Raw genomic sequence first — 13975 nt, 5'->3', positions numbered from 1 at the left:
AAGACATGAGAGGTGCTTGAATGCTGATAAAATTAATTTCAGATTCTTGCATTCTCTAGGTCATGCTCCATAAAGAGAATCGTATTGTCGGCATATTGCAGGATAGAAAGTCCACCATCAACAAGATGATTAACTACCCAAGATGAGTTACAGTACTTAGTAGGAATTTTAACTTCCAAGCTACCATTTGATTCAATCACAACAACCACTAACCCAACACGCAAGCACGTGTGAACGGCGATCGCTTCCAAAGTCAGAACAATTAGTGCAAAACAGAGCTCAACGCCCTCAATTAACAAAAGTCAACAAAAGGTACACAGCGTTTACAGATCGAGCTGATACATCACATAATGATCCTGCTGACAGCCCAACAGAAGACACTCCAGTGTGACCGTGATCGAAGGAAACAAATCGTGTGTTCCAAACTTCCAGCACCATTGCACTCTCACTGTTTTTATTATTTTTCCTTAGTTTTTACCACTGTTTTTGTTTAACATCCCGAGCTAAACTCACAACTACACAAGCAACGTTGCACAACCCCGTAATTAACAACTAATCAGTCCCAGTCCCAGTCCCAGAGCTATTGCAGATCTGCGGTATATGTGGATCATAGTATCATACTAACCACTAGCCCACCATCTATTATTAGCACTAGCATCATCTCCTTCAGTCTTCTCTTCTGCACGCTAGTTTCAGCTTCCATGCACACGATCGATCTGTAATCTAGTGCCGACACGACCTGATCGACCGACGACGAGCGTCTCCCCTGTTGCCATGTTAACATCGCCGCCGGCGCTTGAGCTGCTGATCGGCGCCGGCTGCGAAGCACCGGAAGGGGTTCTCCGGGGAGCAGATGTCCGGCACGAACACGGCCGCGCTATCGGCGGCAGAGCCGTAACGCGGGTCTCCCTGCCAGTGGAGGCCTGAGGCCGTGGGCGGGGAGGGGAGCTCCGGCATGGTCGACCTCGACCACTGGACCTCCGGCACCTGGCCGAAGAAATCTTGCGCGTTCTGGGCGGCGTTGCCGGAGGAGGAGGACGACAACGATCCGCGGTTCGGCGAGCTGAGCTTCCCGCTGTCGGCCTGCAAATGGATCGCCACTGTTAGGTTACCGGACCAGCTATACTGGAGTGAGCTGTTCCGACATAGATCGATCGTTCAGTCACATGTTTTTTGTGTTCAGAATCATGTCAATTGTGAAATATCTTGTGCGATGTATCACTGCATGTTTTAAGCTGGAAATTTCCGGTGAAAGTACGATTATATGACATGATTAACCAGACCTGACTCTGGATTAACGTTCCAGGATGCAGATCAGATAAATTAGTACTTGATTCGAGATCATGAGACAGGTCACCAGAATTACTGGCCAGCGTTCAGAACTCGTACTGCTACTGCAATCTTGGATTAATTTCCTGAGCAGTTGAGCTCACAAACTGTTATAATATCACGTTGAATTGCTATTTTAGTACTTGAAGTGAGTTTCTCCCCTGATGATAAAGTAACTTGGAGTAACTGCCAAGTGCTATTCGAATTACTAATTCAAATTTGGTTCTGGGTGAGTTAGTACTGACCTTGGACGTGCCATTTTCGGCGAATCCGAAGCCCGAGTTGAACTCGGTGAACCCGAAGAACTCGTCCAGCGGCCAGTCCGGCATGCTCCCGCCAAAAAGTGCTGCGCTCGCCGCCGTGACGGCCACCCGGGGGCTCTTCTTCGGAGGGGCTTTGATTACCTCCGGCTCCGCGGGCCTCATCGCCGGGGTAGCGCTGCCGAACTGCTCATCGATGACAGACCAGTCGGGCAAGTTCCCGGTGATGCCGACGTCCGAGCCGGCCGCCCAGTCGATGTCTCCGTCGCTGTAGAGCGGCGTTGGGCTCCTCTTCCGGTGGCACATCGGCGGTGGCAGGGGAGCCGACGAGGCGTTGTTGGGCGGTTGCGGCTCCGGCTCCGGCTCCGGAACTGATTCTTCTTGTTCGTCGGGCTCGAGGCCGACCTGGACGCCTGTGAGGAGGAACCTCCGGTGCGCGGAGACGAAGGCGTTGGCGGTGTGCACGGCGACGTCGCAGCTCCGGCAGAGCAGCGCGCGGTCCTCCACGCAGAAGAAGTAGGCGTGGCCCTCCTGTCGCAGCAGAAACAGAGGACGTACTCGTCAGATACCGGCCGGGGCAAAAAGATGTGCCAAGATTAGCGGAAGGGCGAGAGAGCAACAAATCGAAGCACCTGGCATATGTCGCAGTTCGGCGCGGACACGGCGGGCGGGTTGGATGCGGCGGAGAGGAGGGGTAGGCGGTGGTGCTTGCCGGCGAGGCGGTTGGCGGCGTGCACGTCGCGGTCGCAGCGCGCGCAGAGGGCGGCCTCGTCGGCGCAGCAGACCACGCGCGCCTCGGCCGCCTCGCACGCGGAGCAGAGGACCTTCATCGATCGATTGATCCGATCACTGCACGATCGTCCGCGTGGAGGGCCGCGGGGAGGTAGGAGAGGAGAGCGGGGCTTGGCAGTGAGGTTGTGGGTGGGAAGCGGTGCGGTTTTGTCCCCGCCGGTTGGTGACTCGACGCGCACGAGTTCGTACAGGGCGAGGCGCCGTGCAGTGCGCGTGGCGGATGGGCGGCCGGGGTGGGTGGGAGGTGAGGTGGGGCGAGGCTGTTGGCAGCGCGGGATATTTTGATGGACGCCGCGGCCGCAGACGCTGACGCCGGGGGCACAGATCACATGGGACAGAGTGTGACATGGATGGCCGGCTGGCTGGCGCGCGGGAAGATCGGGATTGACTCATTCAGTCGGGGGAGTGACCAGGCGCGGCGGGCCCGCGGCCGTGGAGACGTCGCGGCCGGACCCGATTCGCCCACGCGCGCCGTGCCCACCGCTTGACTTCCCCGCTCGACCCTCTTTACATGCAGGCGGCTCTGTAAGAGGAGGCATTTGGTCGTGTGAGGCCTATTACAGGGCCCGGTCTTACAGCTCGTAGCTTCGGTGACGGCCAGGTGAATGGCTGACTGGTCTCTGTCGCTGTGTCGATCGTCCTCGGTTCTTATTCTGGACCCATAGCGAACGTTTGTTAGGAGGAGTGGCATTTTCGAACTATTTCGCTGCCAGTTTTAGTGTGAGGGATGGCAGTTTTTCTAAAGTGACACGACAGTTTTAGTGAGAAAAGATATAATTCTTTTGTCTAAAACCGTATCTTCTCTTGGAACTAAACCTGCCATTAAAAGCAGTGGCGAGTCTAGTAGGTGGGCTTCATAGGGCTCTAGCCTACCCTCCAATTTTTTTACTATACTACTACTCTTCTCTGCTTAGCCTATCAGCGAAACAATAGGCAACAGCCCACACGCAGGACTGCCCAACCAAAGCAACGAAGCACGTAATGCACGCATCCAGGCTTCTGGACACGCCACACGCACTGCTCACGCTCCAGGTCCAGGGCTCCAGACCTAGCGTTGGTCGACGTTGGGGCGGTCGGCGGCGGACCACGTTGCAGAAAATTTCCAGTAAATACTATTACATGTTTTCAATAGTATTCTGCGAAAGTTTGAGCATATTTGGACAAGGAGATTGTAGTCTTTACTGAAATTTTCCATAATACTACCGTAACATTGTCCCAAGGCTATTTAGCTAGGCAGATTCAAAATTTGGTTCAAAATATAATTTTTTTTTCATAAATTCCACAAAAATCCCAATGAACACTACATGTTTCTAGTAGAAATCTGGGGAAATCTTAGCTTATTTGGAAAAGAGAATTGCGAGATGATGTTGTTTTTCTTCAAGCGATTGTTTCGTTTTTTTCGCCGTTAACTTCGAGCCCATCCTTCAATTTCGTCCTGGATTCGCCACTAATTAAAAGGGTTTGTATGACATCCCTCTCCCAGCGAATGTCAGCATGAAAGATTTTCGTTTTTACGCGAAAGCTAACTTGCGACCAATCGCTGAGAGCTTGATGGCAAGCGAACAGTTTGCCTAACGGTTTTAGGTCATAAGGAAGGTTTTTCTGTGGCAGTTTTTAGCTATTCTGATCATAATTTTTCCTTCCTAATAGAAATCGCCATGGGCTTTTTGAGAAAAGTGCCATAATAAGCTATGAAAAATTTTAGGCAAAATATTCGCACATGTCATCTTACCTCACGACCATTCGGTGGATATGGGTTTTTTTCATATAAAGAAGAGACGCCTGCTAAGAGCATCTCAAGTGCCGACTCTCAAACCGCCCGCATCCGTCCGAACTGCGAAGCCGTTCAATGCAGGTCTGTATCGATCCCCGCCACGGTTCAGCCGTCCTTTCTCTCGCAAACCAAAGACAAATGTGAGGACTTTACGGACGTCCAGACTGCTCTCCCAAGCCCGCTTTTGACCACACTGGTCCACCAAAAATCCTCCACTATCTCTCCCGCGCTTTTCATCGAATGCCCACGCCACTTGCCGCGCCGCATTCATGCCACCCCAGAGCATGTAGTGGTCCACATTGATGCATGTGATTTGACCGGCCAGGAAGGCGGTGCAGACAGACGCGACCTCTCGGGCGTCGCCGCTTCAATGCGGACACCGCGTCCCGAGGAATCAACTCATGTCGCTGCGCCACATTGAAGCGAGCTGACCACTCCAACTGTCTTGGCCGCGGCTATTTCAGCCATGCACTAGCGACGCACAGATCCACACTCCCCCTCCCGAGCACCACATAGTCCTCCTCCCCCTCGTCGAGCCCATCCTCCTCTCTGAGCCCAGCGGCGATGCCCAAGTACTGGTTCTCCGCGCCGGCAGGCGACGCCAGTGGAAGTTCTTCATCAGGCGAATCCTGGCGTCGCCGCCCTTGCTTACCGGGGTCATCTCCATCCACGGCGGTGGGCTCCTCTGGAGGACCAGCCACAATAGCAGCCCCGTCTCCTCTCGAAGGCGGTTTTCGTCCGTCGGATGGAGATCGCACTCCATCAGACGGGCCCGACACCACCATTGCCAGCACGTGTGAACGAGGAGCTACCGTCCTCGCTGCAGGTCCATGTTAAGCGGGACCGGCATCATCACTCTGCAGGTAAAGGACGAGCCGGCGTCCCGCCCCGCAACCACGGCCTCCACATTAGCGGCCGCATGAAGCAAGAGCTGGCGTCCCCCCAGCGCCTCCACCGTGTGAAGGACGAGCCGGCGTCATCCCCGCCGCACAGCCACTATGCGCGCATCGGCGGGCCATCGTCGCCACCGCTGCCCAATAAAGGAGGAGCTACTGCCCGCGATTGCCAAGATGTGTGGCCATATCCTCCACTACCTCAGAGGTAGCGGTTATAGTGGCACCTCTGGCTCTCGGGCCGTGGTATCCGAGGTCGAGCGCACGGTGCGGCAGCGGGCGAGGTATGACCAACACAGTGCTGGTCACCGTTCTGCGTTAGGCAAGACGGACCTAGCATCAGAATGGGTCCGCAAATGACCCGGACCTCGCCGCGGCATGGGCGCTCGACCGCTCTGTCATCACTACGGAGATGACCGCTAGGCCGCGCCGCCGATGCCGCCTTGGCGGCGAGCTCACTAAGATTGGTGTCGTGGTTTTGTCATGGCAGATGTCCGCATCGAAGAACTTAACTATGAGGCCATTGCTGCTAGGTGAAAGCTTGAACGGGGTTGATTGAAAACGAGAGACTCGAGTTACCCAGGTTCGGCCCCTTATGGAGGTAAAAACCTACTCCTATTTGATTTTTAAAGATGATGATGATCTTGATTACAAGGGTGCTCTTTCGCTACCTAACTTTCGAAAGATTCTAATCCTTCTTTAAGTCCCATGAACCACCACCCCTTTTTTTATAATAGTCCGGGTCCATAGTTTACAGTAGATTCTGAGTCGTACCCAAACATGAATTCTACTCTAAGTCTTGTTGACCTTCCTTGTCTCCCAAGTTGGTAAACTTCTTGGATCTTGAACTTGTTTTTAAGCCGGCCCGGACGGATCCTTCCAAGCCGGGTCTTCCTTCCAGGCCCATAGTTCAATCCACTTATGTGTTAATCAGCATGAACGCTCTTGGGAACCGGCGGATAATACCCAGGCCGGGTTTGAACTTCCATGACAGGACCGGGTTCCCTAACGCTGGGTCTCAGCCGCGGGGATATCCCCAACAATCGGCGAGGAGTGGTTGCTTAGCTATTGCTCCGCTAACAGCGGCACGGGCAAGGCCACCACCAGCGCCTTCTGCGGTGGTCAAGGCGGCCCTTCGCACCGCGCAACAGGAGGCAGAGCGGCTCCTCGGTGAGCACCAAACGGCCGTCGGACAAGGCTGCCATGGCCCTTCGGCATCCTTGCGCCACTGGACGGAGGACGAAGACGATGGCATGGACGTCGATAATGATGCGGCAGGACAGGGCGGCCACGCTTACGAGAAGATCGACCGACATAGGGTTTAGTTTTTTTTATAGCTTTTAGTAAAACAATCGAATACCGTTCATTTATGTAAAAATTATATCCGAACTTGAATGAAATCCGTCCAGTTTGAACGAATTTCGTTCGGTTTGTTCGCATTGTTGGGCGGATGTATGCGGGGACCGTTCGATGACGGCGTCACGCATCCATGTCCGCGGACGAATGCGGGAGAAAATTTACGGATAACCCTTGGAGATGCCCTAACTGCTACCAATTGACTGTTGCAAAAATAGAAACGCTACGCTGTTCCACACAAATCCACGGGACAAACCGGGAACTGCGTAGTACTACTAGCATCGTATAATCCTAGATCTTGGGAATCAAACGGAAGGTGCCTATCTTATCGATGCATTGCGGCTAGCGGGGGACCGGGTGACCACCCAGCCGGCCACGGCTATCCAGATAACCCGGCTGGTCCTACACGGTGCGGCATGGGCATGGCCAGCCACTACATGCCCAACTAGCTAGTTTCGGGCCAACTAGCATCCAATAATGCGGCGCCTTCCCTTTCGTGGCCCCCATTCCACTTATGGTCTAGTTTTGGGAATTTGCCGGTGCTCATGCAATGCATTTATATGTGCATGCATGTGTGGCATCTTTTCCTTGTGGGCAGATGATATGTATGTGGATATATAGATATGTTCTTTCTTTTTTTTGCGGGTAAGAAAAGAAAGAAAGAACATATCTATATATCCACATACATAGATATGTTCTTTCCACATGAGATATTTAGACAGTTATTTCACCTTTGTGTGAAAAGATTTATTTCAATTTTTCCCTCCTCAAAGAAAGGAGTAAAAAGTGTTAACTATATTTGGTGTACATAGTGTGCCTGTTTTATGGTTAATAACTTTACGAAAAAGGGTTTTCCCCCGCTTTATATTATAAAGCATACCACCAAGCATCCAACACATGAGTTTCAAGCACAATAAGTCATAGAATCATGCTGGGGCACAGCAAGACAAGCCCCAAATTAGACTACTAGGAGACGCTAATCTGGCTCAGGAGGGGGCGGAGGAGGCGGCGGGGGAGGAGCAAAAGACGCAGCCGAGGCAGAAGACCCGCCATGATGTTGTCAATGACGCCTCGATCGCTCCGCTTACTAAGCGGTCTCCAGAGCTGCAAGAAGCCACACATTTTATAGATCACATCAGTCACACGGGACGGAATCACTCGTTCGATGACTAATTTATTGCGGGTACACCAAAGGGACCAGGCAAGGGTACCTAGCGCGACCCAAATAGGGGTGCGCCTAGTCCCGGGGAGCCGGAGGACCTCCCCGAACAAATCCGGGAGGTCGTCATGGCACCATGTGCCCCCAACTACCTCCCGGAAGCAGCTCCATAAGAACTGCGCTGCCGGGCACCGGAAGAAGATGTGGTTGCAATCTTCCAGTACCAGACAAATGGGGCATAGAACATCCCCAGGTCCATTACGCTTACGGACCTCAGTGCTTGAAGGGAGGCGTCCTCTAACCCATTGCCATAAAAATATGCGGATCTTTAGGGGGAGTTTGATCTCCCAGAGCACCGTGAGCTCCACTGGACCAGGAGTAGGCACAATCACCTGGTACAGGGATCTAGTCGAAAATCTGTCGCTTGGCTCGAGGTGCCAGGAGAGCGAATCCGGCTCGAGAGAAGGAGGATGAAGGGCAATGCATTCAAGTAATTCATCCCATTGCGAGAGTTCGATCGCCCCGAAGGTGCGGAGGAAGGCAATCGCGCCTAGGTTCTCTAGTGCCGCGGCCACAGAGATCTGTGGGCGAACACAAATAGAGAATAGAGCGTAAAAACGCTCTGCAAAGGGGCGGGGTCCCGCCCATCTATCCAGCCAAAAAAGGGTGGCAGTCCCAGAGCCTATCTGGATGGAGGTCCCAATGCGTAGAACCGGTAACAAAGACATCACCGATTGCCAGAATTGGGAGCCTCAAGACCTAGAGGCAAACACTAATGGTTGCCCGCGAAGGTACTTCCCGCGTATAATCTGAAGCCACGGGCCGCTCTCCTCAGTCTGGATCCGCCAAAGCCATTTGGACAGGAGGGCAATGTTCATACGCTTGAAGGAGATGACCCCCAAGCCTCCCTGGTCCTTAGGTTTGCAGATCTCAGACCGTTTGACCATATGGTACTTCTGCTTATTTTTCTCTCCCGCCCAAAAAAAGCGGGAGAGTAGTTTGGTAACTTCCTGATGAAGGGATTCATGTAGGCTATAGAATCCCATGATATACATCAGTAGGCTAATAAGGGAGGAGTTCATTAGAATCACTCGAACGGCTTTAGAAAGCCATCTCCCTTGCCAAGGCTCCATTCTAGGTTGGAGCTTGGCGACTATTGGATGGAAATCCTTTTCCAGGAGTCGTGCATCACTAAGGGGCATGCCAAGATAAGTCATTGGGAAGGAACCCAAGCGGCAGTTCAAACGATTGGCAATCCGCTGGGCCTCCCATTGGGAATATCCCATGACCATTACCTCGCTCTTGGCAAAGTTTATTTTGAGGCCAGACATTTCCTGGAAGCAGAGGAGGAGGAATTTGAGGTTCTGAATATCCTCATCAGATCCCTCCACCATCATAATGGTGTCGTCTGCATATTGGAGATGGGTCAAACCCCCAGTTGTCACCAAATGAGGGCAAACCCCTCTAATGTGACCCGCACGCTTGGCCAAGTCCAGAATCGAGGCTAGCGCATCAACCACAAGGTTGAATAAGAATGGGGAGATCGGGTCTCCCTGCCGGACTCCTTGGCCAGTCATGAAGTAAGGGCCAACCTCCCCATTGATGTTAACAGCCGTCCGACCACTCGTAACTAATTGCATCACCCGGGCTACCCAGTGGGGTTCAAAGCCACGTTTCAGCAACACTTCCCGAAGGAAGGACCAGTGAATAGTATCATAGGCTTTATGGAAATCGATCTTGAAAAAGACCGCACGGAGGTGTTTGCTCTTAACCTCATGGATAATCTCATGGAGGGCAAGGATCCCATCTAAGGTATATCTCCCTTTTGTGAAGGCCGACTGGTTCGGATGATGAATCCGGGGAGCAATAAGGGCCGCCCTAGTGGTGTACCCTTTAGCGAGGATCCGAAATATCACATTGAGAACTGTGATGGGACGGAATTGTCGAATGTCCGCCGCTCCCGGTACATTGGGAATCAAGGAGATAATCCCATAGTTAAGTCGGGACATGTCTAGGGTACCCCTAGAGAACTCGCTAAACAAATCGAGGATGATATCCTTGACCATCGGCCAGAAGGCTTGGAAAAAGCGAACCGGCAAGCCATCGGGGCCAGGGGCCGACATCGGGTTCATAGCCTTGACAAAGGTCTCCACTTCCGCAGGATCGAAGGGGGCTAGCAGGGTTGCATTTTCCGCGGGGGAAACCTTTTGGTCGTGTGACCAGATATGGTCGGCCAGGGCGACACCATTCCGCTGCCGTCCCTGAAATAGAGACTTGTAAAAGTCGTCAACTAGCAGGCAGATAGCCTGAGGGTCTTGAAACAACTGTCCACCCTCCCAAAGGAGAGGGATGGAACAACGTCGCCTACGGCCATTAGCGATGGCCTAGAAGTATGCAGTGTTGGCATCCCCAAATAGCACCTAGTTAATGGAGCCATGTTGGCGCCAAAACTCTTCCTCCTTGGAGTAAATCTCCATAAGGGAGTCCTCCAAATTATATCTATGCATCCATTCCTCCGCGGAGATCCCTGCGATATCTGTGCGGAGGTCAAGGTCCCGGATCTCCTCGAGGAGGGAAGCCTTCTGAATACGAAGATCTCTCCCAATGTTCGCCCCCCATCCCTTCATGAACTGTCGGGATCATTTGGACAGATGATGCCATTCATCGAGAATAGACATCTGCCTATGGGGCTCGGCGCGAGCCGAGACCCAGTGAGTTTGGACGGCTTCCACAAAGCATGGTTGCTGAAGCCAGAAGTTCTCGAAACGGAACCGCGGGGGAGGGCGCGGCCGTTCATCCATAGAAGCTAGGAGGAGGGGGGCGTGGTTAGAACCAATACGGGTAATGGCCTGAAGAGATGCCAAAGGGAATCGAAGTTCCCACTCCGGGGAGACAAACACCCGATCAAGCATGCTAAGGGTCGGGGAGACCTGTCGATTAGTCCAGGTAAAACGCGATTCGACCCTGTCTAGCTCACGGAGACCCAGATCCGCGACCCAGTCATTGAAACGACCCATCTCGACCAAATCCACCCGAGAGTTATTCTTCTCCTCAGCGGATCGAAGGAGATTAAAGTCGCCTCCAACCACAACCGGGAGGGTCGCGGAGGAGATCTTGGCATGGAGCTCTACAAGAAGGCGACGGATCGACTGTGATCGGCCGGACCATAGACCAATATGATCTCCCATTTGAAGTTTACGTCACGTTCCCAGACTTCCATACTAACAAAGTGGGTTCCACGGTCCATGGAGCCCACCTCAAAGGTGGCATCCTTCACACCTAACAGGATGCCACTGGAGTGACCTGTCACCCCACTAGATGGCAACCAGTGCCAGGCGAAAAGGTGTCTGCTAAGACGCTCAAGTTCCACTAGAGAGAACTCAGTGCGCATTGTCTCTTGGATCGCCACCACATCAATGGCCTCCTCACGCATGTATTCTATGAGCTGACTGCGGCGGCCATCATGACCAAAGCCCCGCAGGTTCCAAAAAAGAGCGCGCGTGATCACTCACCTAACGGTCCTCCCTGGACCCAACAGTGGAAGCAGCGCTAAGAGCACGGCGTAATTGAGCAGTGCGAGACCGAGTACGGCCACGAACCTCACCAGGGTCGGCCTCAGGGTGGGTATGACCACGGGGACGGCGAAGTGCGCATTGTCTCCTAGAGGGGTGAGGACTTCTGCAGCTGCTGCTGCTTCGCGGGCCCTAGTGGCTGCGAGGTGGCCCTCTAGGATTTTCTTTTGCCTGGAGGGACGCAAGCTGCTCAAGGGCCGGGCCCTTCTCGCCACGGAACACAATAGCCGAATCAGCCGCTACCTTGGCAAGGTGACCAAGAGGAACCCTAGCAAGAACGGAAAAGGATGCATCACAGAAATCATCGGAATCGGAGCAAGGGACTTGGGAGGCAGACGGACCTGGGTCAAGGTTGCGGATAGCGGCATGTCGCGAAGTCTTCTCCACCGTGTTCTGGGACGCCCCGGAAAGACCCGACGCCGCCCCAAGCCTGGCACTCTTCCGGGCAGAGCAAACCGGAGTAGAGGCTGAGCGAGGACGGCCCCGAGACCTGGGGAGCCTGGAAGACGGGGGAGGGGGCAAAGCCACGGGAGACTCCGGAGGAGACGACACCAAGAAGTCCTCCCGGCCTGGCATCGGGGACACCAGCCGCGGGGAGGACGGAGGACGGACCTCCATGCTACCCCGGCTGACCTCGCTCTCCTCCTCCTCAGACACGGACAACGGAGGCAGGAAGGATGGAGGGAGAGTGGCGCCAGGGGGGAGGGTGGCAGCCTCGTCGAGCATGGCCGCGATCACCGTGATGTCCTCACAATCGTCTGTAGGATCGGCATCGGAGGCGCCGAGACCCACACTATGGGTGGTCGAGGGGTGGGAGGAGCCAGCAGGAGGCCCATCATCCTCCGGATCGAACGAGTCGTCATCAGAGGCCTCGGAGCGGGGAGAACAGCGATGGGGATCTCAGGGGAGCCCGGAGCGTTAGCCCCCCCCCCCATCGGATCCTGGAGCGAAACCACCTCCCGCCTCCGGGTTGAGGGGATCAGTGGGTGTCCCACCCTCAACAGAGACGTGCAGGTCGTAGCCAACATCATTGAAGAACATGCGGATCGTTGTCTTGAGCTTGGAAGGGTCGGGGGATTTAATCTGCATCCGCACAGCCGGGCCCTTGGGCAGAGAGGCATAGTCTACCGCCACAAACTTGCCCAGCAGGCGGGACAAGCCCCGGAGGACACCCTCGTCACGGGCAGGAGCGGGGAGCCCACGAATCTGCACCCAGACCGTGGACAGGGTGGCCACGGCGAGAGGGTCCACCAAGGGGACCGAGATGCGGACTGGGAGTTGGTTGAGGGCGAGCGTGAGTCTGGCGCTGTGGGTGCCATACCGAAAGCTGAAGGGGTCGGGGAAGATCACCGTGAACTCCCGATCTGAGATCAGGGTGACCTCCCAATCCCAGTCCAGGTTGAATAGGTGGTGAAGCTCATCGGAGATGATGTCCGGGGACGCCATCTTGCCGTCCAAGACCGAGATGACAGCGTACATGGGCGGAGCGGCCCGGGTCTCAGGGGGGTCCATCTGGAAGAAGCCCAGATCGTCAAGCGCGTAACCGAACAGCCCAAGCGCCCCAATGGGCTGGTGGTCGGGGCAGAGCGCGGCGGGATGATCAGTCCGTGAGCAGCGGAAGCAGGCTAGGGGCTAAGTACAATCGACCTGGCAGTGCCCGGCCACCCCATAGTTGAAGCAGGTAGCCGCCGACACAACAGGCGGAGGGACGGCCGAAATGGGCGGGTGGGTGATAGAGGAGGCTGGACCACCCAGCTGAGATTGCGCTCCGCGCTTCTTCTTCTTCTTAGCGAACACGCCATGACCATTGCGGTTGCCGCCATTGTTGGGGTCGGCCGGAGGAAACTGGGCCTGGCGGCGGGGAGGGTCGCAGCGCCAGGGCGGAGAGGCCTCAGACTGACCAGACCGGGGCGGTGATCGGGATCGACGGGGAGACGAGCGATCTCGATCCCAGCCGCGGCCCCGCCAAGAAGAGGGAGAACGCTCCCGGGGGCGGGTCGCACGCTAGTCGCCTCCCTCGGACGGCACAGCGTCCTTGCCGCGCACCAAAGCCTCCCGAAGCTTGGCCTCCCGACGCGAGTCGTCCAGCGACGGCCGAGGGGCCACATCGCGGCCCGGCGCATGGCGCTTCGGGCGCGGCTCGCCGTCACCGGCATCGCGGGCCATTGAGGGCTGGCAGATGGGGGTGGGGACCGGAGCACGAGAGGTGGTCGGCGGGGAGAGCGGTGCAGGGGAGGGCGTGAGGGAGAGGTGGGGTGGCGGCGAGGGGGATGCGGGACGGGGCTGGGATGGGGAGCCAACATCCTGCGAGAACCCTAAAGGGGGGGCTGGATTGGGACGGGGAAGGGGAGAGACCCGCTCGGCCCAGCGTGGTCCGGCCCAACCAAGGTAGGCCAGGGAGAGGGAAGGAGACCCCCCCACCCGACGTGGCCGGCCCACAAGGCCCACGTTCGGCCCAGCCCAACACGCGGGGGCGCGTGGGGGGAGGGAAGGGTTTCCACCCGCGACCACAGCGCCGGCGGCGCCAACGGAGAGCACGGCACGGCCTCGACCGGCCGAAAAGCGCGTAATTTTGGGCCCCCACATACTGCGGCGGCCGGAGCTGAGCAGGCAGGGCCAATTCCAGCCGCGGGGACCGACGATCGCCAGCAGAGCACCGCCACGAGAGCGCCGCCGTCCCGAGATTGGCCCGTCCGGCCACCCCCCAATTCAAGGACCTGGCCCCACGCCCCCGACGGCTGGCACCGCTGCCAGCGCCAGGGGGAGGTGGGGAAGGTGGTGGAGATGGGCGGGAGCCGCCGCGCTACAAAGGACGGGGAGGGGGGAGTAGGGAGGGGAAC

The 13975-nt window shown here is 55.9% G+C and overlaps 1 protein-coding gene across 1 annotated transcript; it reads right to left on the bottom strand.

The window, feature by feature from the left end:
• Positions 1-414: 414 nt before the first annotated feature.
• On the bottom strand, positions 415-2629 carry LOC119267479 (B-box zinc finger protein 22-like). Its single transcript, XM_037548865.1, has 3 exons — positions 2222-2629; positions 1575-2120; positions 415-1083 (listed from the first exon to the last, which is right to left on the bottom strand). Exons 1-3 carry the CDS (start codon positions 2417-2419, stop codon positions 778-780), a joined length of 1050 nt encoding a protein of 349 aa, XP_037404762.1. The 5' UTR covers positions 2420-2629; the 3' UTR covers positions 415-777.
• Positions 2630-13975: the final 11346 nt, after the last annotated feature.

This window comes from Triticum dicoccoides, chromosome 3A (assembly GCF_002162155.2).
Source record: "Triticum dicoccoides isolate Atlit2015 ecotype Zavitan chromosome 3A, WEW_v2.0, whole genome shotgun sequence".
NCBI lineage: Eukaryota > Viridiplantae > Streptophyta > Magnoliopsida > Poales > Poaceae > Triticum > Triticum dicoccoides.
The sequence above is the reverse complement of the archived record's forward strand: the minus strand, read 5'-3'. Positions and strand labels throughout refer to the sequence as shown.